Raw genomic sequence first — 25,035 nt, 5'->3', positions numbered from 1 at the left:
CCCTCCTTATCTTTTTCTTTTGCATGATGGGCTGCTTAACAAAAGAGCTCTCCAACCCCATTGGGTTTTTTTGCTAGCTTTAAACAAATGCTTAAGCTAGCTTTAAAACAATTAGCAGATGTCAGTTCTGAGTTATGTTGGTTTTAGTTTCAAAAGTGTCTTAGGTTTTGGACAGAATGAATTTCCTTTAGACACTGTGTCAGTGAGAACATGGGTCCTTAGACTTGTTGCACCAAGTCTGCGCTATGCAGCTGGAGGAGATGTGCACCTTCCAATCCAAGTCTGGCTTCCCAGGAGAGCCAGAGGCAGCCTGCTGCACTGCATGCCAAGAAGAGGATGGGGTCTCATAGGTGCTCCATGTGCTGTATTTTCTGGGGGGTATTGCAAAGTCCTTTGCTGCACAGAGGTGGGATGGTTTGGGTTCTGGCACCTGCTGTAGGTTGGCAAGATGGCTGTGCTGAGCAGTGTGGCGGACTCCCTGTGCTGACCAGTCTGCACTGGAAAGGCAGCCAAGAGTGAGATTTTTGTCTCCCTTCGCTATTCCCCCTTTTTATGACAGGGAAAGGAAGTGAAGCTACAAATACAGAGGAAAACAAACTATCTCTGGTCTTCCACTCTGGCAGAAGTATAGCACAGCAGTTCCCTTGAACACTTTCTAATACCTTTTTTTCCTAAATATTTTTCTGGATATCTAGGTTCTAAAGCTCAACAGCTTTTACAAGGTCTCCAAGCCACTGATGAAAGTCAGCAACTACAGGCAGTGATTGAGATGTGCCAGCTGTTGGTTATGGGAAATGAAGAAACATTAGGAGGATTTCCAGTCAAGAGTGTTGTACCAGCTTTGGTAAAGATTTAATCTCAGATTTCTATTGGAGGATACAATATTTCACGCAATGTCTTGCTTAAATTAAATCATCATTATTTATACTGTCTTACATCTAAGTGTATGTGTATCTGTCTTATTTGGTTTTGAGAGGATGTTTTGCTAAATTTTGATAACTCTATTAGTTTTTTAATAGCTCAAGGATAGGTAATGGTTTTTTTGGAATTCTTACTAACATTCAAAATCCCGAGTCAAAAACTACAGTAGTTATTTGTACCATTTTTATGATGATATCTAGATACATTCTTCTAAACAAACAATACTTTTTTTTTAAAACAGATAACACTGCTGCAGATGGAGCACAACTTCGACATTGTAAGTAGTTTGTAATATTTAAGAAACTTTTGAAATATAAAAATGTTATCTGAACTTAAAATCAAATGTCTGTATATTTAATAGATGAATCATGCATGTCGGGCCTTAACATACATGATGGAAGCACTTCCCAGATCATCTGCTGTAGTGGTGGATGCAATTCCTGTTTTCTTGGAAAAGGTAAAATGAAATCAAAACAGTGATAAAACAGCATGAGGGGATTTTATCTTTTGTTTTAGATTTAGGATTTACTGTTAAGATGGTGGCTTCTTCTCATGGCTTACAAGATAATATAAAATGTGTGAGAAGCTTCTAAAGCCAGGCTTAATCTTTGCTCCCACCCTTACTGAAAAGTGCTCTCTCTTTCACTGAGAACTTTTTGTTGGATTGGTGTTGCAAACATATAAAATGTGTAATTGAGCTGTCGCCTCTTGGAGTAGCTCCATGGCTGAGGTAGCCTTAAACTGGCAGACTTGGTCAGAGATGGTTTTATTAGCATGTGTCTTAGTAGAGGCTGTATGTCTGAGTGTTATTCAAAATGATTATTTTTGCAAATCAGTTTAGAAATTGATGTACAAGCTTTTTTGTTTTCTTGTAGCTGCAAGTTATCCAGTGCATTGATGTGGCAGAGCAGGCGCTTACAGCCCTGGAGATGTTGTCACGCAGGCACAGTAAAGCCATTCTGCAGGCAGTAAGTAAAACCAAAAAAAAGGCAGTTTCCTCTGCCAGCTCCACATCTTGGTGATCTGTGAAGATGAAATAAGAAAACAATTTTCTGTGACTTCAGTGCTGCGAGTGAAAATGTTCGTTTGTTTTGTTACAGGGTGGGTTGGCAGACTGTTTGCTGTATCTGGAATTCTTCAGTATAAATGCACAAAGGAATGCACTAGCTATTGCTGCCAACTGCTGCCAGAGTATAACACCTGATGAGTTTCACTTTGTGGCAGACTCTTTGCCATTGCTAACACAAAGATTAACCCATCAGGTAAGAATTTGTTAAGAAATGGAACCCTCTGATTTTGAAAGCAGTTCAAAGATGTCTCCAGATGCCTGGTTCTTTGCTATGTATTATTTGCCTTTGCAGGGTGATGATTGATTGAAGTTTTTATACTGTCAAGTTGTGATATACCAATGTACATATGGACCTTTTCTGGTTCTGTAAACATGACATTTTATAAACAAGACAAATAAGGTACTTAAAGCATGAGTAATAGTTTTGTAGTTCTTGTAAGAACAAAGATGTCAGTAAGAGGAAGTCCAGTAGCATTACTAGTTTTATTTTTTCTTAACAGACGACTGCAAGGTTCTCTTCCACTTTAAATTCGGAACGCACGCAGTTCCAATTTTTGTGGGATTTTTGTGCTTTAACTCTTTTGGGGGATTTATGGCATTTTAAAAAATTTCCTGCTTTTGTACAATAGTTTGAAGTGATGAATGTGAAATCAAGGGGCTCCTAAGGGCTGCATATCCTGCAAAGTGCTGGTGTGTTCATAAATGAGCACTTACAATGACTAGTGCACCAAAGAGATTTTTCATGATCTGCTTAGTTGGCAGATGCCTGTTAAAAAGATGAAAAAGGAGACTTACTTTGTTTATTAACAAATGCAACTAATTGGAAGCTTCCAGGTAATGGTTTTGTGCTATTCTTGTGCTATTCTTATTTTTGCCTATATCATCTTGCTGAAAGACTACTTGAATCTTTGAGGCACCTTCTAAGAAGCCAAATGACAGCTTTAGATTGTACTCTAGAAACAGGAAGCACCATTCTCACCAGTGGTAGGGACAAGTACTGATCCTGATCTCTGAAAAGAAGCTACAACCCATCAACATAAGATTTCAAGAAATTTTGAAGTGGAAATTTTCTGGAAACGAATTTTGAGTTAACTCTTAACAGAATAATTGAGGTTTGAAGAGAGCTCTCTTACCTAGTCCTAGCTCCCCTGCAAGGTGAGCTAGAGCAAATGGCCCAGGAGCATATCTAGATGGGGTTTTTTTCTGTTTTTAAGTATCTCCAAGGATGGTGAGTTAATCTCTCAGGCAAACCTCTTCCAGGGCTCAGCCACCCTTGCAGTTAGTGTTTATGTTCAGGTGAAATTTTTAGCACATTTCATTCAACTCACTCAACTAGACTGAGTTGCATTCATGCATTCATTCAACTAGAGCTGTTTTCAGGGCAGTCTTTACTTGTGTCTTTGAATTTGCTGTGTTGTCAGGTTTCGTATAGTTTGTAGAACAGTAGCCTTCACTCTTGCTTATTGTCTGTAACTCCTGTTACTTTGGCTTTGTAGCTCTTTTCCCTATTGTTTCTTCTTGCAGAATCCAAAAAAGAATATTAGAGATCAATTTATTAATCTCTAAAGGTCTGTCCTTAAAGGTATTTGTGTTGCAAGTGGGGGATGCTTCCCAGGGAATACATAGGAAGTACAACTGTATGATTAGGTCAGTTTAGTCTATCAGTGAATTTAAAAGTCAGAGCTGTGGTGCTCTGTAAAATGTGATTAGACTGGCCCTTTTGCAGAAATTTGATGAATGCCTCAAAATGACAGGATGTTCTGATGCAAGTTAAAATATTCCAGTTTAAACAAAACTTCTTTATAACAGGACAAAAAGTCTGTTGAAAGCACTTGTCTGTGTTTTGCACGGCTAGTGGACAACTTCCAGCATGAAGAGGTAAGAGTGTGGATAGAGGTGCATTTTTACTTTCTTCCCCACCCACCCTATTTCTCTTGAGGGCTCACCTTTCAAGGACTAATGTTTCCCATTTTGGTGTTCCCTTCTGAAGAACTTGCTGCAGCAGGTTGCTTCCAAGGACTTGTTAACAAATATCCAGCAGCTCTTGGTTGTGACACCTCCTATCCTGAGCTCAGGAATGTTCATCATGGTGGTGCGCATGTTCTCCCTGATGTGCTCCAACTGCCCCACACTTGCAGTCCAGCTTATGAAGCAAAGTGAGTTCTTACTCTTCTGTGTTTTAGGGGGCCTGTTGACATTAATGCCTACAGTCAGTGTGAAACTCTGCACTTGATTATATAAATATTCTGTACTTCTAATTTTTCTCTTACTCTTTTCCTCTGGGATAAAAAGTTTAAACTTGTTGAAAGCTTTTATCCAGGGGGGTTTCTATCCTTTTTCCTAGTTCTAGCTGTTGTCATTGCAGTGCGTTGCTCACCCTCATTTTATTTGTATTGGCTGCACAAACTACTCTCATTCCAACACAAGCTGAATAATTGGGTTTTTTTTTTAGTTTTTACCATGTGAGGCAACAATGTGCTTTAACTACTCCTTGCAGGGGAAAACATTAACAAAAGTAACTGCTGTAGAACTGTCGTTAGTTGTCACTTGTTTTCTTTGCTCCATCTCACAAATTTTGACTGACCGCTTCCACTGCCCTGTATTTTTCCCTGTTTTCTTTTGTGTCTTCTATGTTTAATGGTATCTCTCCCCTAGTTGTCCCTTACAGGAAAAAAACCACAATCCCAAAAAAACCACAAACCCCAGACCTGGGAACAATACATTTCTTAGTGTTGAAAGAAACACTTTTGTCCTATAGGCCACTCTCTTCTTTGCTTTGAGCAGTAACTATCTCTTCTGTGTAGTGTCCAACAGAAAATGGAATCCATATCTGATGCAGGCAATCTCATGAATAATAATTTTTATAGATATTGCAGAAACGCTTCACTTCCTCCTTTGTGGAGCCTCAAATGGGGGTTGTCAAGAACAAATTGACCTTGTTCCACGAAGTCCTCAAGAACTTTATGAACTTACTTCTCTTATCTGGTAAGTTTTGCAGTCCAAGATTTTGGGCATGATTGGTATGTTAGAATCCTTAACTTCACTAAAATAAGGCAAACAGTTTTCAGCTTAGATGGACTTGATTGTATACTTCTAGTAAAATACTGTTTTAATGTTCTTTACAGTGAACTGATGCCTTGCCTGCCAAAAGAGGGAATCTTTGCTGTTGATACTATGCTAAAGAAAGGAAATGCACAAAATACAGATGGTGCAATATGGCAATGGCGAGATGACAGGGGTCTCTGGCATCCCTATAACAGGATTGATAGTCGAATAATAGAGGTAGTAATTCCACACATTTGTGTGGTGATGCTTTTCAAATCTGCGTGCGGTTGTATAGGGAATTGAGTGCTTTTTCTGTCCTTTGAAATACCACTCTTGATCTTTCTGAGTAAGGAACACAAGTTTCCTCAAACATCCTGCTGTAATATTGCACTATTTTAGTGTTCAGCCATACCAAATCACTTAATCACTGTTCTTACTGTATTTCTGTCACTGTTTTTCCTACTCTGTTTCCCCTCTCCTCACCTGTCATTTAGTTATGTTTGTTAGGGTTTTTCTTAACTTTAAACTCTTCCTTGGTTTTAGGCAGCTCATCAGGTTGGGGAGGATGAGATAAGCCTGTCTACGCTTGGGCGTGTCTATACTATTGATTTTAACTCTATGCAGCAAATAAATGAGGATACTGGAACAGCTCGTGCCATTCAGCGAAAACCAAACCCTTTAGCCAATACAAACACTAGTAAGTACAGCTCAGGAAACACCTGGGCTCTCTAGCTGTGGCTAATTTATGCTGGGTTGTGCAGCAGTTTGCTGCTTAACTAATAAATTTCTTATGGCTTCTGTGGGACATCAAACTGTTCTGATGTCTGTGAATGAAGAAAGCTTCGTACAAAAACTTGTACTGTTGACATGTGTGCTTTTCAACATGGGAACTCCTCCTGGAACCTGAAAATGTATCAAACTGGGAGGGAGCTGAGGGTGTTCCTGGCTTGGGATTTCTGAAACAGTTCTATTCATACAGCTCTTTTATTTAAGAAAGGCTCTGTGAGGGCTTCTTGCTGTTATACAGAAATGAGTAAGAAAACTGAAGAAAAAAATTAAACTCCCTGAAAGACGAGGAGTTTATATCTACTTACTTAGATTTCTGGTTCTTGAATTTTTTTATCTTTTCAATTTGAGAGTTGAATTAAATCAGTTTTAACAAAAGTAAGTAATCATCAAAGCAGAGATGCAGAGATCTGTCCAGTGATTTGTTGTGCACTCTCACAGGTGGACATTCAGAATTGAAGAAGGATGATGCTCGAGCACAGTTAATGAAAGAGGACCCAGAACTGGCAAAATCCTTTATCAAAACACTGTTTGGTGTTCTTTATGAAGTATATAGTTCTTCAGCTGGACCTGCTGTTAGACACAAGTGCCTTAGAGCAATTCTTAGGATAATTTATTTTGCTGATGCTGAACTTCTGAAGGATGTGCTGAAAAACCATGCTGTTTCAAGGTGGGTTCATTAACTGCTGCAAATGAAATGAATTCTGAGCTTACAGCTCAAACTTGTGATTACTTTTTTTGAATTGTTTTTTTCTGGGGGAAAATGATACTTTTAAAGTCTTACTGATTTTCCAAAAGCTGAGACTGCCAGCTCTGCAGGAATTTTTTTGCATCATAGTAGTTTGCAGTAGTTGCCAGTGCTAGATAGTCTTACTAGAAATTTAGGTGGCCTTTGGCTGTGTTTACTGGGACTGTCTAATATTACCCTTTATTGGTTTTTTGATTTCTAAAACTTGCCTATGAAATTCTCTGCGGGCAAGATAACTTTTGAGGTAATATAATGTGAACAATAAGACGCTAATAGCATTCAACTGGTAAGTTTTATTCATGAAACCTCTCCTACATGTTGCACATAAAGTTGGGGATCTGAGCATGCAACTGGAAAATAAATGGAAGAGTTTTTCAAAGACAGTACTGAGTTCCAGAACACTGTGTTTATAAATGGTACTCTCCTTCATGTCCTGTTAAAATGTGGTAAAAGTAATATAGGTAGGAAGAGAGCTGTTTCAGTCCTTTTATTCATAGCTATTACAAAAGCACTACAAAATTTGTTTGCTTTCAGTCTCCAGTGCTGTGGGTGCAAGATGAACTGACTTGATTTTAAAAAACCCAACTAAAAAAACAAAGCTAATTCTGATTATCTGTTTTAGTCATATTGCCTCCATGCTGTCGAGTCAAGACCTTAAGATAGTAGTTGGAGCCCTGCAGATGGCAGAGATTTTAATGCAAAAGTTACCTGACATTTTTAGTGTTTACTTCAGAAGAGAAGGTAAATCATGGTTTCTTTTTTTCCTCTTCACCTCTTTATGTAGTATTTTAAAGATGTGCATCCACTGTTCCCAAGCTGTAAAAATTGAATATTGTTCTTGAATAATAAAGGCGGATCCGTGTGAGCTGTCCTCGTATCACTAGGGAGGAACTGACCCAGACTCTGGATGAGATGAGCTTGTTTTCAGAATCTGAAGCAAGTTTGTACAGGTTTATAGATACTAGTGAACTCACTTAGGCTGAAGATGAAATTGTGGAAAGTCTTAGTGGAGAAAGCTGATGAATCTTTGGCAGGAAATCTAGTACTAGTCTTTGTGCTTGGGGTTTCTTTAGCTTCTTTATAATTCATAGTCACCTCAAATTTTTTATTTTTAAACTTTGTAGGTTAACCTTTCAAAGAAAAGATTGAACCGCTTCTAAAGCGTAGTACTGATGGGTGGGGTGGGAAAACTCTGCCGCAGTCAAAGCAGAGGTTCAAATAACACTCAGTTCTATATTTTCAAACACCCTTGTTCCTGCCACCACACGTCTACCACCCCCTCATCTCCCCCTACCCTAGACCAGCCCTACAAACAAAGATCTCTTCTTTCTCAAAGGGGTGATGCACCAAGTGAAAAACTTGGCGGAGTCCGAGGCTTTGCTAACAAGCCCCCCAAAAGTATGCACTAATGGTTCAGGAACTCTGGGAACCACTACAACCATAAGTACTGGGACAGCCACTGCTGCCAGCAATGCTGCTGCAGATTTGGGCTCTCCCAGCTTACAGCACAGCAGGGAGGATTCCTTGGATCTGAGCCCACAGGGGTAAGTGCACTTCCTGAAAAATAATCTGTTCCTTCTGGCTTTGGTGCTTTCTTGTGGGCTTTTGGGGTTTTTTTTCTTATTTTTTGGAAAAAAGTCTAGTGGCATAGGCTGCCCACATTATCATCTGCATTTCGCTGTGGTATTTTCCTCTAAAGAACTAAATTGGAATGGTGTTGAATTTTTTAATGGGTTGTTTTGATATATTTTATATTAAATGTTTAAAGGAAGAAAAAAAGCAGTGATCTGATAGTTAGGTCATAATTATTTTAGATTTTCTATTTTGAGAGAATGTCAAGAGCAACAGCCTATAGTTTCATCTAACTGTTGAGGACAGTGATTCTTCTGCTGGAGACTGGAGAAAAAAGAAATTAAATATAAGTTTTTTGGAAGGCAGTAATTTTGAACACTTGTAGAATTCAAGTACAGTGTAGGAATAAAATACTAGTTTGCTCTTACTTTAAAGGTCAAATATTTGTCACTTTAAACAGGAATTGAAATATGGGAATTTGTGAAGTGTAGTGATTGATGAGTAGAAATGCCACAAATGGTTGAAGTGTTTTCTGGGCTTTTGTAGGGGAGGCATGTCAAATATCCAATGTTGGTTGGTGTTTATTCAGTAGAGATTTGTGGAATTTTTTTTTCCTTTTAAGTGTGTTCATATAAATGGATGAACAAATGGTTATACAAATTAAAGTATGAAAATGATGAGGAACCTCTGTTTAGTGTCACCTCTGACTGTATTTGGCTCTTTGTACTAGAAGGATGACAGCCAGAAAAACCCTTTCTTTCTGAATAGAGTTTGTCCTGTCAATTACAGAGTTGAGGCCCCTGCTCCTAGAGCAGGGAATACCCTTGTTATGGGATGGGGGCTGTTCTTTAGTTCTCAAGGAAGTAGTTGCATATGCATCTCAAACTGAGGGAGGGGTGTGTACATGAGTATGCATTCATGGGTGGAAATAAATAACTTTTTTTTTAAAAATGAACAGACGACTGAGTGATGTTCTAAAGAGAAAAAGACTGCCAAAACGAGGGCCAAGGAGACCGAAATATTCCCCTCCAAGAGATGATGACAAAGTAGACAATCAAGGTAAATAATTCTTAAAGTATGATACTTCTGTCTCCTTTTAAAGTAAGCTTATAAACTGCAGAAATAGCTAACTGTAATAAACTGTTAATTCTCTTAAATTTTGTCTTTACTTCCTCCAGCTAAAAGCCCTACAACTACTCAGTCTCCTAAATCTTCTTTCTTGGCAAGTTTAAATCCTAAAACATGGGGAAGATTAAGCACACAGTCCAACAGTAATAATATTGAACCAGCACGAACAGCAGGAGTAAGTGGTCTTGCAAGGGCTGCTTCCAAGGATACCATTTCCAATAACAGGTACACACAGAAAAAAAATCACAATACTTGTTACATATTAACAATTATCTGATGTTTGAATAGCAGCTACAAAGGAGTTGTAGCTTAACTACGATTTTAAAAATTCTGGAAAAATAATTAAGAAATTAAGGTAGAGAAAACAACATCTGAATAGTTTCAAGTTGCATGGTGGGGAAAAAACTGGAGAACTGAGAAAAACAAGGCAAGAAGTGATTTATAGAGAAAAGTACTTGTCTGTGTTGGAGTAAAAGCAAAGGGTTTTCTCTGCTGTGTAACATGGAGAGAATGATACTCGGGTTATATGTACTTGTAGTACTGATGTATGTAAATGCTAAACGCCTTTTGTCTGCTTCTTTACAGAGAAAAAATTAAGGGCTGGATTAAGGAACAAGCCCATAAATTTGTAGAACATTACTTTAGTTCTGAAAACATGGATGGAAGCAATCCTGCACTAAATGTATTACAGAGACTTTGCACTGCAACTGAACAACTCAACCTCCAGGTTAGAAGTGGCAAACTTAACTGGGGGGGTGGGGAGAGTAATTTCTTGCCTTGACTTATGAGTCATGACTTGGAGTAGTTTTTTAGAATCAGTGTGTAACCTCTGACACACACCACTTATGATAAAAGATCAGTCCTAGCAATGTGTCATTTGCATAGCATTTTATTTCACATTCAAAAGTTCTACAGTAAAGTGTCAGGGATTGACTTTATTCTTAAAGAGCAATGCCATTTGTAGTAAGAACTTTGAGACTGGAGGGAGAAGGAGAGGGAAGCAGCATTTTGTTAAAATGACAGAAGAAATACAGATAATGTGTAAATGTGTAATGAGTAAATGTGGTAGCATGTCAAGAACTTCAGTCTTGCTTTTTAGACAGTCATGGTCCTTGATAGGTCCAAATGTGTAACTTCTAAACCACTACAAGAACTGAGCTATATTGAGTGCTTTGATCTGAGCAATCATTAAAATATGAAACTTCCTCTCCTCCTCTCTCCCACGCAGACATCATGTAAAACATGCACCAATCCAAGTTGCTGGGGTTTTGTTTGGGTTTGTTTTTAAACAGAGAACACCCCTGCTTGGAGCTTATCTTTACCTTGCATAAGGCAGAAATGGGACCTTGTATTTCTCAAAGTAGAGAAAATGTAGATGGTGCCTGTAATGTTTCCGCTTGAACAGAGACATGCTTATCCTCAGAGTCTTTGCCCTGCGTTGCTGCTTGTATTGAGATACTATACATTCCAGACTTTCCTTTTTTCCCCCTCCCTTTAGAGCTGTTCCATGCACTGGAAGTAAAACTAACATTTCTTAAGCCATTAATCTCTGGGTAGTAAAACACACTCTTCCTATTTTTCAGGTGGATGGTGGAACAGAGTGCCTTGTAGAAATCCGTAGCATTGTCTCGGAATCTGACGTCTCCTCATTTGAAATCCAGCATAGTGGGTTTGTTAAACAACTGCTGCTCTATTTGACATCTAAAAGTGAAAAAGATGCTGTAAGCAGGGATATCAGATTGAAAAGATTTCTTCATGTATTTTTTTCTTCTCCAGTAAGTTTTCTTGTTTATTTTTGTGGTATTCTTAGTTGTCTTTCTCTCAAATTTTCTTTCTCAAAAAAACATCTGAGAGGTTCTGTGTTGACCTTATCTTAAAGGTGGAATACAGAAAAAAACCTTTTGTTTATGTCTAAGTTGTGTAATGCTGCAACTTTCACATTATCAATGTCTTTATCGGTCATGAACTTCTTTGAGTACCCTGTAATTACAGAAGGTTCCACACAGCAGTGGAGAAAATGCCAGAATGGCCAGTTTTCTGAGTCTTGAACAACTTAAGTTGTTTCTGTCTTTTTAGAAGTTGAAAGAGTTTGGATAGTAATATTATCACTTAGGACTAAATACTGTAAGGAACTAGTGTTCTGTTTAAAGGAGGATGTTTGAAGTGGAAGAGAATAAAGCAGATAACTAAACTTCCAAAAAGCTTGTTGCTCATGGTTAAGGGTGAATGCTTAAAATCTGTTGCACTATTCAGTTGAAACCAGGACAGAAAAGTACATTTTTGAAACAGGTCTTTCATAAATTTGTCATTTAATCATCCTGATACTGCTGCTACTTTCAGTGAGAGCAGGGATTCTTAATTTATGGTATAAATTGTTCAGGATGATTTAATTAAAGCAGGCAACTAAAGACTGGCCTATATTTCAGCTTCCTGGAGAAGAACCCCTTGGAAGATTAGAGCCATTAGAAAATGCACCTTTGTTGGCATTAGTCCATAAAATGAACAACTGCCTCAGTCAGATGGAACAGTTTCCTGTTAAAGTGCATGACTTCCCTAGTGGAAATGGAACAGGGAGCAGGTAAGGATTAATGCTCAGGTAACAGTTTTGTTGGAAGCTTTTGTTTTCTAAAACTTATTTCAAGCAACACTAAAAGGACAAGTAGAAGTAGAATTGCAAGAGGAGGTAATGGAAACTTCTGACCTTGTTAAAGACAAAAGCAATGACAGTTGGTTTTTTAGTCAGTGGAAGATGGAATTTTTTACTAAATGTTTGCTTGCAGTCTTGAAACTTGTTTCACCTAAATTGGGGATGATAGATAAACTTTAAATGCAGTCTCTACCCCTTAAAAATCCAAAGGGCTTCCTTGTCCCAATGTAACAAACACTGGAAAGAAGCAATCTGTTTATTGCTTGGACACTGATATTTTTTAGCAGAGTAATTAAATTTCAGAGAGTATATTACAGTGCTCAACTTCAATATTCATATGGGTTCTGTTCTCTAGGATGGTAGTGGATTAAGTGGTTAGTCTTGGCTGTCAATAGTGTTTAAAATAGCTGTGGACCTGCCCTGAGTCTTAAGATGCAGAATGAATTTGGAATCCAGATTGGTAGTTGTTTTAAGTAACAAAATCTAAGTGACTAAAGACCCGTTTCTACAATTTCTCTTCTATACTTCAGTAAATCAACACTGTTTTTTATTTATTATATAGCAGTTAATCTGTTTCAGTACCACTTCATATAAGTTTTTAAAGTGTTTTTTTGGTGCTAACTAAAAGCTCAGCATGAGAGGAGGATTATTAAAATGGAACTTGCCAGGTAGTAAGGTAGGGAGGAGAGGTTTTTTTTTTATTAATGGTGACACAACATCCATTTAATTTGATGTATTGGAGCCTCACACTATAGTATTAAACTAACTAACATTAAAATTCAGTGCTTGTTTTTTATGAAACTTAAAATCAATGGAAATGAAGATTTCTTATTACAAGAGATTAGTGTTTCTGTACTGGCTTTTGCAAATAGTATGTGCTCTGTAATCTCAGAACACTTCCTTTAAGTATATTATTTTTGTAAATAGTGGGATACCTACCAAAACTAAAAAACTGCTAATCATAGAAGCAAAATCCTGCTGTTCCTTTTGATAGAAAATGAAACACCAGAAACCAGAGTCCTGTAGCACTGTTTGACTGCAAGTTTTACTGTGGATTATGTCAATGAGGATTTTGAGGCATTAACTTTTGGTAGTCTTTTACTAGTACCTGGAAATAGAAGCAGACCAAGATAAGAGGCTTGCTGTATAAAACCAACTAGCTTGAGTATTGATAGTTTGGAGAGGTGGAATGTATATATAAACTATTCTTAGCAAGAAAAAAATTGAGCTTTCAGGTTTTCTCTTTAGATCCTTATTGAAAAAAATCCGTTTAAATGAACACTTGGATTTTCACTTTCCATGCACATTTCTGGTCCTTGTTGCACTGTATATAAACACAACTCTAAATCTTCTGGTGCCATCAGCTGACCACTGAACTACTTCAGATTTCAAAGATGGTCAGTACAGACCATATTGTAAACAGACCTCAGACTGGGCTTTCTCTCAATTCATGTAGCTTCCAGATTTTGTTCAACTTGGGTGCCAGTGTTCTTGTAGGAGAAAACTTCTTTTTATCCAAACCATAATAGCTTGTTTTTAGAGAAATAGTCTGACAAATAATACTCTGAATAAGTAAAATTGTAAAAGCATGTCTATTTTACTGCATTTTTAATGCAATAGTGGATATGAGATTCTTTGTGTAGCAACTTTTTTCACAAATTATTTTGAGTTTTTCTCTTAACAGAGGATCCCAAGCTTTAAAATTCTTCAATACGCATCAATTAAAATGCCAACTGCAGAGACATCCAGATTGTGCTAATGTGAAACAGTGGAAAGGTGGACCTGTGAAGATTGATCCTCTGGCTTTGGTACAAGCCATTGAAAGATACCTTGTAGTTAGAGGTATTTATATATTATACAGTTACTTGTGTTTTTCCTTTTTGGAATAGTTACTGCTGTGAGTCTGTAAAAACCTGTGAAGATTGTGCTGAAGACAAATGGAAGGTACCTATGAAGATACCTTGCTCACAAGGGAGGATATTAAAGCTGTAGAGAATCTTGCTTTTCTGGGTCAAACAGTTTCCTGTGATGAACAGTTCAGTCAAAAAACTAACAGAAATATTACTGCTTTACTGTCACGCTGGCAGTAGTTTGGCAGTTTTGATGCCAGGTGTTGGTGCTAAAATTTCTTCTAATAGTTCTGAATCTTACTGGTTTTAACTGATGTATTTTGGAACTGTTTTAAAGTTTAAGAAGGTACAACAGTCAGTACCAAGGCATTTGTTACCTTTCATGAAAAAAGACCAAACAAATGAGGGTGTCTTAATTCTCTCTTGCCTCAGGCTATGGAAGAGTTAGAGAAGATGATGAAGATAGTGATGATGATGGGTCAGATGAAGAAATAGATGAATCTTTGGTAAGCTTTTGCTCTGGGAGTATAGAGAGGGTGCAGTGTGGGGAGGGACTTGAAGAAAAGCTGTGCAACAAGCTTCCTAACTTGTTTGTTTTTGTTTTTGGTTTTTTTTTTTTGTTCAGGCTGCTCAATTCTTAAATTCAGGGAATGTGAGACATAGACTGCAGTTTTACATTGGAGATCACCTGCTGCCATACAATATGACTGTGTACCAAGCAGTCAGGCAGTACAGTTTACAAGCTGAGGAAGAGAGAGAGTCTACAGATGATGAAAGCAATCCACTGGGAAGAGCGGGGATTTGGACAAAAACGCACACTATTTGGTAAGTGTCCTAGAGAAATCTAGTAATAGCTTCTGCAGTTTACTAAATGTATATACATCAAGCAATCTGGACTATAGCTCTCTGTCTGCTTTTTATCCCTATGAAAACTATGGAGCTTTGAATTTCCTGATGTGCTTGAGATACATAAAACTTGGTAAGAATTCATTGCTAGGTCCTGAGTAAAGCTGGTGAACAAGAAATAGGCAATTTTAAATGACTCCTGCTGGATGGAGAAAAAGCATTTCTTAGTGCTAGGTAGCTAACCACAAACAGACAATGTGCAGTATACAGTAATGGTCAATTTCATACTGTTTTTCCAGGTTGATTGCTGTGAAAGTGAATGTGTTCTTTGGCCATTCTTTGCAAGAAACATTGACACATGACTATGCTGAACATCTTCAAGTTCAGTAGTCTTTCTTTTTAACATTTAAATGAGCTAAAGAAAAAAACCAAGCAAATAAAAGCCCATAAAACAACAACCAAAACCCACCAAAACCTAATCTAACCCTAACTCTAAGCTCAGTCACTTTGGTCTTTTGTTTATATACATTCACCTTCTCTCCTTCCAGTTCATGGAGCCAAAAGGTCCCTGATTTTTCTCCCCTGTGAAATACTTTGCTTCAGAAGCTGAATCATATCCCAGTGCAGTGTTCTTGTCTTTCTGCTTTTAACTGTCATTCAAATAAAATTCTGGAAATCTGAGAATTAATATATTTAAAAGTGCTTTTGTTTCCCTGTAAGTAAGCATTTCAAAATGTATTTTTAACTTCTGTTTACTTTTTAGGTACAAACCTGTGCGAGAGGATGAAGATGGTAATAAGGACTGTGTTGGGGGTAAAAGAGGAAGAGCACAAACTGCTCCCACAAAAACCTCCCCTAGAAATTCTAAAAAACATGATGAATTATGGCATGGTGAGTGTGGTGCCTTTCAATATGTTCCATTTCCTCTCAGTTCTTTCAGAACTTTCACAATGTTTACTACTACTATAGTGTTTCTTTTAAAGCAGGCATAGTATAAAAATAGTAAGCATATATTTTTAACTGTATATTAAAACTAAAAAAGGTATAACTGAACTGTTGTAGATAAGTGAATGCCATGGCTAATACTGCCTAATAATTAAATCTTGGGAGAACATCTAATTGAATCGTTTTGCTAACATGTTTTTTTCCCTGCTAGATGGCGTTTGCCCTTCGGTGTTAAATCCTCTGGAAATTTACCTCATATCTACTCCACCTGAAAATATAACATTTGAAGACCCCTCATTAGATGTTATTCTTCTTTTGAGAGTTTTACATGCTATCAGTCGATACTGGTATTACTTGTATGATGTGAGTAGAGCACTTTCAAAATCAATTTGATGCTTGGTTTGGGACAGAACCATCTGCAACATCTTAAATAACCTTTTCTCCCTGTCCACTGCCCCTCAAGAAGACAGAATAATGCAAATGCTGCCATTTTCCCCTACTTTCTCTGACTTCTGAGAATATGAAGGCTGTAAATTATTAGTCATATTTTCTTTGTACAGTGTTGAACACAATATCCATGTTTTGTCCTTCCTTAAGTTCAAAGACCAGCATTATACCTGAGAAAGAAATTGGTACTAAATTTCTACTCAGTCTTTCTTTCACATCTGAGACTCTGGATGAACAAAATGACAGTGAAAATTGTTTTACTTTCCATGATAAGCAAATTAGAAGCATTAATTATCTTTTTTAACCAAGACTTACTATTTCTTTCAGCATTTCTCTAACTAGAAATACATTGATTTATTTAACAGAATGCAGTCTGCAAGGAGATAATTCCAACCTCGGAGTTCATCAACAGTAAACTGACAGCAAAAGCAAACAGGCAGCTTCAGGATCCTTTGGTAATTATGACAGGAAACATCCCGACTTGGCTGACAGAACTAGGAAAAACATGGTATGGACGATTTGCTATGTAGTGTCTCTAATTCCAGTTCAGTAGGAATTTTGACTGGGCAACACAGTGCATCATCCTTACAGGACTCTTGGGAGTGCAAAATGTAGTCACAGAAGTCTTGCCAAGTTACATAGTGACACTTGAATGCATGTTCACACCTACATTGCAAAGTTTAAATCACATTCTGAGGGCTAGACTATATGCAGAGTTTGGACTGCTTCTTACAGGAGTTGCTGAGCAATCTTCAGGTTTTCCTTTGAAATTTTGGTTATTCAGGTCAAACTGCTTAACAGCATTCTTACCATATCACTCTATTTATCTTGGCATATTCAGTATGATACAAAGGAGGATACATTTATAAACAATACTGATAAAAGAATATCAATAATTTTTATGAAGTTATAGACAAAGTACTTTGTAGTATCTTGATATAGAGTACAAGTTGTAAAGCTCTTGCACTTGAAAGAATGAGAAATCTGAGTTGACATTCTTGGATTTTTCAAGCGTATTAATTGCAGTAATGCTGGTAATGACTGTGGAAATGCATACTCTGAGAAACTTTGACTTTTCATTTAAAAAATAAGATCTCTAACTTGCTTCATAAACATTCCAAATAACAGATGATGAGCACAAATGTATATTCTTAAACATCTGTACCATTATTTGCTTAATAAAACTACCTTTTCACTTAATGCTAATGGAGGAGTACACTGTTAACATACACATGCCTTTGAGAATAGTGGAAGTGATAAATTAAAACAAGAAGTTTCTCTGGTGGTTTTTTGCAGGTTATTTAAAGTATTTTTTGCAAATGGTGGAAGGTAGAATAGTGGTGCTGCTTTAGGCAGGTTCTCATGTCTTTCTGCTGCCAAATATGGGAACTTGAACTTAAGTCTTTGATCTGTTGGGTTTATTAATTGTAGAACAGTAGTGAACAAGGAATTTTTTTTCTGATGTAAACTTTGCACAGCCAAGGCATTCAAGTATTTTGAGTTACTTTTCAAGAAGTGTCAAAAGTTTCTGGAATTTTTTGTCTCCTCCGTATATTGTAGTCTTCAAAACTCTTGCTCCTAAGCATTGTAACTGAAACTAAAGTGTGTTCTGGAGGGCTTACTTTGGAGACTGCTTTCACCACAGAGTGTAATAAAGCACTGTTCTTGGGCATACTGCATTTGTTGTGTTTTAAACCAAATGCTAGTCAGAGATGCTGCTTGGAACACAGCTGACTAATCCAATGCTCTTCACAGCCCGTTTTTCTTTCCATTTGATACTCGCCAAATGCTGTTTTATGTGACGGCCTTTGATCGCGATCGAGCCATGCAAAGGCTGCTGGATACTAATCCAGAAATCAATCAGTCGGATTCTCAGGATAGCAGAGTGGCACCACGGCTGGACAGGAAAAAAGTAAGTACATCTTGTCTAAAATGGAATGAAGGATCAATGTATTTTTGTATTGTCTTTAAGAATATCACTGTGAGCAAGGTTTATTTGTACAGCTTGGTGTTTTGGTGGTATAGCAAAGAAGGGGAGGTGGGTTTTGTTCCTGCAGTCCCCCAGCAGAAGGTGCAGTGTCTTCTCTGTGCTGGCCACATGAGGGCAGGAGGGGCACCCTGATATAATTCCTGAAACTAAACTCCAACAGTGAACACAGAGTTTTAGGCAGCATTAGTGGTATTTCCATGTACTGGCTTCTAGACCTCTATTTTGCTTAATTGTCAGAAGAATTCAAGTAATGGGATTTAGACCCTAATAAACAGAAATACTGTCCTTGTATTTGGGGAAGGTAAATCACCTGTCACATAATAAAAGCAAGCTGTGACTCTTAAATTTGAGGGAGTCTTGGATGTCTGCCTTGAATCTTGAGATGCTTTATCTTAAAATAAGATCAGCTATATATGCTATATGATCTTGAAAACCTGTGGGGAGGAGACATGAGAATCAAATTCAAAAGGAATATAGCTGCCCATATGTAGGAATCCCAGTGCTGTTGGGGTTTTTGTTTGGGTTTCAGCATCTTTACTCTGTTTTTTCTCTGCATATTAGTTTGAGGTATATAATGTCACGTGACAATACTTTGCTATATCATAGTCCTATTGCCATATTCTTGGCAAGAATAGTACTTATTAGTTACATTGATGTAAATGTAAGGCTTTGTTTTTTCAGTTTATATTGAACACATTCATTCTAAACATATAAACACATAAACATTTTCATATATCAAAGCATAAGCTTACAAATTGTTGAACTGAACTGTGGAACTATTGGCATGGGGTGGAAAAACGTGATTGACTGATTTTTACCTGTTGTAACTGCCTTGGGAGCTGGAACTTAAAGCCAAAATTTCACTACATAAAACTTTTCTGATGTGTAGCGCACTGTGAACAGAGATGAGCTGTTGAAACAGGCAGAATCTGTGATGCAGGATCTAGGCAGTTCAAGAGCCATGTTGGAAATCCAGTATGAGAATGAGGTAAGTAATACCAATGCATCGAATTTAACCCTTTTTACTGAAGATTAATGCGAAATAGCTACAGCTTTCCTAAAATGACTTGATTAGACCCTTTGTCTTTCATGTTGCTGGAGCTAAAGAATTGTATCCTTTAATTACCCCTAATCCATTTGGTAGTGATTTTTATTTGCTAGGCGAATCTTTCTTGTCTAAATTTCATAAGCAGTTTTAGTCAGCAGAGCTCATTTTTTTTTCTTAAGTGAACAGCTCTGTGTGTTTCCTCTATAATATGATCATTAGGTGGTTAATACTTTTACTCCTGTTATTTCCTCTGGTATGTGGTCTTTGCAGGCTGCCTTTGTCACGTTTTGAATGTTCCTGTAGTTAGGTTCCCTAGATGCTTTTTGCCATGCAGTCTTTTTTATAGTAAATAATATTTGTCAGAGTAAAGTAAGGATTTTTATATTCGAACTGACCTAATGGACTTACCTATCTCACTCTCCCTCTTTTCCCCTCACTCTCCATCTTCTGAAGGTTGGCACAGGCCTAGGCCCTACACTAGAGTTCTATGCACTTGTATCTCAGGAACTACAGAGAGCAGACTTAGGCCTTTGGAGGGGAGAAGAAGTGACTTTAGCCAATCCAAAAGGTAACTGCTCTACTACCTAATCTATAAAGATTGATTAATATTGAATTGATTCTAAGTTGACTTTAGTTATGTAAAGGGCATGTCAGTTTGTGGTCAGATAATGTGCCTGATATATGGATGTACAGCAGAAGAAATACTGAACTCTTTTTTTCCTTCTTCAACAGGAAGCCAGGAAGGTACCAAGTACATTCATAATCTTCAAGGCCTTTTTGCGCTTCCTTTTGGTAGAACAGCCAAGCCAGCTCACATTGCAAAAGTTAAAATGAAGTTCCGCTTTCTGGGAAAACTAATGGCCAAGGCAATCATGGACTTCAGACTGGTGAGAATGAAATAGAAAGTCTATTCTGAAAGGGCCACATAAAAATACTAATGCTGACTGTTGAGGGATAAAAGCATTAGGAGTTAAATGGTATTACTTTCAGCTCTAGAAGTAAGGGCACTGTGAGGTGGGGCAGGGAGGAGGACGAGCATGAAGCTGAACTTGTGTGGGGGAAAAGGGTAATACATGTTCAAGATCTTTTACAGTGGCTTTTGAAGACCATAGAGTAGAAAGAAAAAGCCATTATCTTCTATGTCTTGCAATCTCTTTCCAGTGTTCTTTCAAGAGTGTTTTGGGCTCATTGTTACTCCAGTTAGTGATTGTTTAATGTATATGCACTAGGCAGTTACTTGGGTTTTCTTGACTGTAAATTTCTGAGGCAAAAACACTAGGACATGGTGTTTTGGTGTTTGCCAGAACTCTGAGATAGTGTTGTAGATCTGGTCAAGAGATGAGGTAGTAAAAAATACACTTTTGGAAGACAATTCAGTATTAAACAGTTCAGTGCTTTGGTTTCCAGGTGGACCTTCCTCTTGGACTTCCTTTTTATAAGTGGATGCTACGACAGGAAACTTCTTTGACATCTCATGACTTGTTCAGTATTGATCCAGTAGTAGCCAAATCAATATATCACCTTGAAGATATTGTAAGACAAAAGAAAAGACTTGAACAGGATAAAACTCAGGTGGGAAAGTAACCCTAAGAACGGAATAGTGCATCTTTACTTGTTTGGATTTTATGAAATAGCAGTAATTCAAAACATATCATAGGGCTTAAAACTGATTGCAATAGTGATAATTACTTTGTTCTCACACAAAGTAGTTTTAATATTATTAGATCAGTGGCTGATAGTTATAAAACAGCCTTTGTGAAGAAACAAGAAATTCATTATGGGATTCTTCTGTGTGATTAAACACAGACTAGAAATGTCTAAAACTGCCAGATGTTTGCCTAACTTTTGGTTCTCTTTAAGAAGACTGACCAACTTAAATATCAGAGGAAAGAAAATCTATCTTTTCTTTCTTGGACAGTCAAAAGTTTGGCTTTTTTGCTTAGTTGGTTTGATCAAAATTTGAGATTTTCATAGAAATGCCTTTTATGTAGAATCTGTGGTTTTTTTACTGAAGAGCTGTATACAGAGCTGAGGTGAACTGTCATGATGCATGAGCATACAGTTCTTTCAGACATACAGTAATTTTTCAAGGATATCTACTCTTAGCTGAAAATACCACAGTTCATTGTGGCACTAGTGATAAAAGGTCTTTGGCACACATGCTTTTTCTAGCATCCCATGTTAATAGATGGCAGGAACTAATAACCTAATTTATACTCCTAATACATCTGCTTTGTTATGGGTGAAAGTATTGCAAGCTTGTGGTCTTTGTTCCTCCTTACCTCATTGTCTCACTCTCTCTTCTTGGTCACAGCTTTTAAGTTCGCAAGAATTTGAAAAACCTGGTGGATAAAAGCTGAAAAATGTCAGTATGCATGCCAGATATGAATGCTGTTAAGTGTTCTAAGGGAAAACCAGCCTCTGAGCTGTAGCATATTTCACATTTCCTTTTCTTGCAGTAGTATTTTCTAGATAGTTTGTCTTCTGGTATATTACGTAATTCCAAAACTGCTAGACAAAGGTGTACTGTTGTGATCTTTACAGTTTATCTATTAAGCTTCTTTATCTGCTTTCTCTTGATTTACTGTTATGTATGAAAATTCCAGAAGGAAAGCAAGAAGAGCTGTAACAGTTTTAATGGTCATACTCTTACAGAAATGTCTGATTAGTCAAAGCTGCTTTAGAAGTTATCACTTTCAGATAAGTTTATTTGAATTAATTGTTCTCATTGGTTTTCACTTCCAATTTTTTAGACCAAAGAAAGTCTACAGTATGCATTGGAGGCTCTGACTATGAATGGCTGCTCAGTGGAAGATCTAGGGCTGGACTTCACACTTCCTGGGTTTCCCAATATAGAGCTGAAAAAAGGGGGAAAAGATACACCGGTCACTATCCACAATTTAGAGGAGTATCTCAGAGTATGTAAAAGCAAACATATGACTAAAATTCTCTTTTTTTTCTCCCAGGTAGTTTGTTTCTATGTGTATTTCAGTTAATTCTCATTAACTAGGCAAGACAATTTTCCTGCTTATGACCTCTCTTCTTTACTAGTTTATTACTACAGTAAAACTGTTAGAACCTAATTGCACCTGACTTGAAAATTGTGTAGTACAATAAGTCTGGTTTATATGGAATGAACTCATCATGGCTTCTTGGAGAGAAAGTATTGTAAGTGGTTATGATAATTAATTTTTTTAGGAAGTCATTCAGTAAATAATTCAGCAATACTGATGTAGCATCTGCTACCCAGTGGCCTTTGAACTGCTGTAATAGTAGTGTAAATTTTTTTGGGCTCAGACTTAAGAAAACATCAGTCAAAATTAAAGGATTAGTTTTTTGTCCAAAAAACCAAAACCAAACCAACAAAAAATCCAAGGAAAACTAAGCCAGTCAACCGAAGGACCCCGAACCTTAAAAAGAATAAATAAGGAAAAGATAAAACATTGCCAGAATAAATTGACAGTACACCTGTATTGATTGATTCTTATATCAGAAGGGACATAGAAAACAGAAGGTTGATATTCCTGAACAGAGGTAGGAAACTGTTTCTGTCTAAGGAAGTGATAAAGGGAATTGGTTAAGGTGGTTACTACAGATATAAAACTAAAACAAACCAGAAAAATTACCCTCAAAAAAAGCCTAGATTAGTGTCTTACTGTCATTTGCATTATGGTTCTTAACCATATTCCAGTAACTTGAAATGAAGTTGCCTTTTGTTCCTATGTGTTCTTATAATATTAAGCTACTTAATATATCAAACAGGCTAGAGTTACTGTTTTTAAACTTAATATTAGAATAGGGACCCATATATTTGCATGGGGGAAATTAAGATACTGCCAGTGAAGCCCTGTGGATTGCTGCATTTTAAGTGGTGTAGTGAGAACACCTAGGTAAGGCTTCTAAAAATAACAAATGTTCAAATTTACCTTAAATTATTATTTTAAATAGGTTGTGTTTAACCAGCTATTCTGAGTTCTGTTTGTTTTGTTAAAAGCAAAGGCAAATAAGTTTAAATTCTGCAAAATGTTCATGTTAAGGGTAATCTAAATTATGAATTAAGGCAGAATGAGGCATGCTGTGGAGCAGCTCCATGAATCAGTGTGCACCTTGTGGTAACTCCAGTGAGCATATGTCTGGGCTGCTGGAGTTTGGCTTCTGCAGTTGTACTCTTTTACAGTCGTGATAGCATGTTTCCTTTGTTCAAATTGCGTTTTTCATTTTTTTTTCGTTCCCTGCAGTTGGTTATATTCTGGGCACTAAATGAAGGTGTTGCCAGACAGTTTGACTCCTTCAGAGATGGGTTTGAGTCGGTTTTCCCCCTCAGTCATCTTCAGTACTTCTACCCTGAGGAGGTTGGTGAAAGTTTTTTTGCTGCTGCTATACCTTTATGTGCATGTAGGGGCAGTCTTAACCTGGATGCAGGGCACTTGTGACAGTCTGATGACATTTCTGGTATTTCTGGTGCAAGTTAGTAAAACTGAGTGTCCCTGAAATTCCACCCTTAACTCTTAAAGATTTCTCTGTTAACTAGTCACTTATTTAATGAACTGCACTTTAATTTCTTTAAATTGTGTGTACCCAGCTTTTCTAAGAGGTGCTTTAATTTATGTGTCATACTTAATTTCTCTATGGAATATGGATACTCTTAATTCCTTGTATTCTCAAGTCCTCTGAATAGCTGTAGATAGATGTGGATGCTACCTGGATCTTCTATTAAAACAACAAAACAAGTAGTCAGCTCTTTAGCAAAGCTGAAAGACAGATTCAGATGAAGGGGCAAAGAAAAGAATAATTGGTCTTGCTTTATTCTCACCACCACCATATCAATTTCCTTATAAAATGCTCAACACTCTTAAGTGGACTGAATTGAATCACAATTATGGTTCTCTGGACTAGAAGAGAGAATGTTTATTCTTCTTCAGGAGAGTTTGTTGGAAGATTGTACTTTGAGGGGTTTGTTTACTTTCATGAACTCAAACTTTTGACTTTATGAACAAACATTAAAGTGCACTTTGAAACAGTGTGTTAGCCAAGCCTTTGTGGTGCTCCTGTGTTCCTGGTGCTTTGCAAGGCAAAGAAGAGCATTTACTCCTTGTTGTTTAATTTTACAGTTGGAGCAGCTCTTGTGTGGCAGCAAGACAGACACTTGGGATGCAAAGACTTTAATGGAATGTTGCAGGCCTGATCACGGTTATACGCATGACAGGTAATACCATGTTGGTCTTGTTAAACAGTAAAAAAACCAAAACAGTAGAAAATGCTTTCTTGAAATAATCTTCATACATTGTTGTTCAAGCTAAAACAATTAAATTACTTTTATTTGAAAGTGTTTATACTGTGCTGAATATGAATGCAGTTATTTTAACTGTAAACAAAGTAATATTCTCTTGGTTCTTTTTCCTCCTCAGTCGAGCAGTGAAGTATCTCTTTGAAATTCTCAGTAGTTTTGATAGTGAGCAGCAAAGACTGTTTCTTCAGTTTGTGACAGGCAGCCCCAGACTGCCTGTAGGAGGTAGGTTTTCCTTATTGCATATTGCTGTACATGAAACCACTGTTAGTGATACATTTCTGAATAAGATGATTACTTCAGTATAAGAAGAAATTCCTTAACTTCTGTATTTGAGGGGTTCATACTAGTTTCACATTTCTAATTTCAGAAGTGGCGGGGCAGACTTCAGGTATAATTTTCATAATCTTTGTGTTGATCTCATGACACTTCCTAAAGTTGACTCTTCAGGTTTAAATTGTTGCCAGAAAAATCTGTCAGAGGGGTAAAGGAGTTCAAAATTTAAATAAAACTGAAAGCCTCTGATACTGTATTTTTTGGCTAGGTTTCATTAAGTTACGGCAACAAAATGATGCATTGTAACCTGAAAATAATAGGCTCTTTTCTAGAAAGGAGACAATACTTAGGATAGTATTAATCTTATTTAATTTCTCCCCCTTCTGAATTTCAGCCTTTAGGTAAGAGACAGTGCAGTAAACAGAAATTT

The 25,035-nt window shown here is 37.2% G+C and overlaps 1 protein-coding gene across 6 annotated transcripts in view; it reads left to right on the top strand.

Annotated features, from left to right (window-relative positions):
- Positions 1 to 25,035, top strand: part of TRIP12 (thyroid hormone receptor interactor 12) — a 76,718-nt gene that overhangs the window by 49,722 nt on the left and 1,961 nt on the right. For 4 of the 6 annotated variants that reach the window (XM_033068269.2, XM_033068268.2, XM_033068265.2 and 1 more), the window contains 33 exons: positions 696 to 844; positions 1,163 to 1,198; positions 1,283 to 1,378; positions 1,797 to 1,889; positions 2,022 to 2,183; positions 3,800 to 3,868; positions 3,981 to 4,146; positions 4,858 to 4,975; positions 5,116 to 5,272; positions 5,579 to 5,732; positions 6,263 to 6,491; positions 7,192 to 7,310; positions 7,906 to 8,113; positions 9,100 to 9,200; positions 9,320 to 9,494; positions 9,855 to 9,996; positions 10,853 to 11,044; positions 11,696 to 11,847; positions 13,586 to 13,758; positions 14,199 to 14,272; positions 14,392 to 14,591; positions 15,376 to 15,503; positions 15,769 to 15,920; positions 16,370 to 16,512; positions 17,760 to 17,916; positions 18,884 to 18,982; positions 19,496 to 19,610; positions 19,775 to 19,929; positions 20,450 to 20,614; positions 21,796 to 21,960; positions 23,281 to 23,394; positions 24,154 to 24,248; positions 24,451 to 24,554. In XM_033068269.2, coding sequence (XP_032924160.1) covers positions 696 to 844; positions 1,163 to 1,198; positions 1,283 to 1,378; positions 1,797 to 1,889; positions 2,022 to 2,183; positions 3,800 to 3,868; positions 3,981 to 4,146; positions 4,858 to 4,975; positions 5,116 to 5,272; positions 5,579 to 5,732; positions 6,263 to 6,491; positions 7,192 to 7,310; positions 7,906 to 8,113; positions 9,100 to 9,200; positions 9,320 to 9,494; positions 9,855 to 9,996; positions 10,853 to 11,044; positions 11,696 to 11,847; positions 13,586 to 13,758; positions 14,199 to 14,272; positions 14,392 to 14,591; positions 15,376 to 15,503; positions 15,769 to 15,920; positions 16,370 to 16,512; positions 17,760 to 17,916; positions 18,884 to 18,982; positions 19,496 to 19,610; positions 19,775 to 19,929; positions 20,450 to 20,614; positions 21,796 to 21,960; positions 23,281 to 23,394; positions 24,154 to 24,248; positions 24,451 to 24,554 — 4,557 coding nt within the window. The remainder of the gene's footprint in view (positions 1 to 695; positions 845 to 1,162; positions 1,199 to 1,282; positions 1,379 to 1,796; positions 1,890 to 2,021; positions 2,184 to 3,799; positions 3,869 to 3,980; positions 4,147 to 4,857; positions 4,976 to 5,115; positions 5,273 to 5,578; positions 5,733 to 6,262; positions 6,492 to 7,191; positions 7,311 to 7,905; positions 8,114 to 9,099; positions 9,201 to 9,319; positions 9,495 to 9,854; positions 9,997 to 10,852; positions 11,045 to 11,695; positions 11,848 to 13,585; positions 13,759 to 14,198; positions 14,273 to 14,391; positions 14,592 to 15,375; positions 15,504 to 15,768; positions 15,921 to 16,369; positions 16,513 to 17,759; positions 17,917 to 18,883; positions 18,983 to 19,495; positions 19,611 to 19,774; positions 19,930 to 20,449; positions 20,615 to 21,795; positions 21,961 to 23,280; positions 23,395 to 24,153; positions 24,249 to 24,450; positions 24,555 to 25,035) is intronic. The other 2 variants (XM_033068270.2, XM_033068267.2) reach the window with 1 other exon arrangement.

Source organism: Catharus ustulatus, chromosome 10, assembly GCF_009819885.2.
Source record: "Catharus ustulatus isolate bCatUst1 chromosome 10, bCatUst1.pri.v2, whole genome shotgun sequence".
Classification (NCBI taxonomy): Eukaryota; Metazoa; Chordata; class Aves; order Passeriformes; family Turdidae; genus Catharus; species Catharus ustulatus.
The sequence above is the reverse complement of the archived record's forward strand: the minus strand, read 5'-3'. Positions and strand labels throughout refer to the sequence as shown.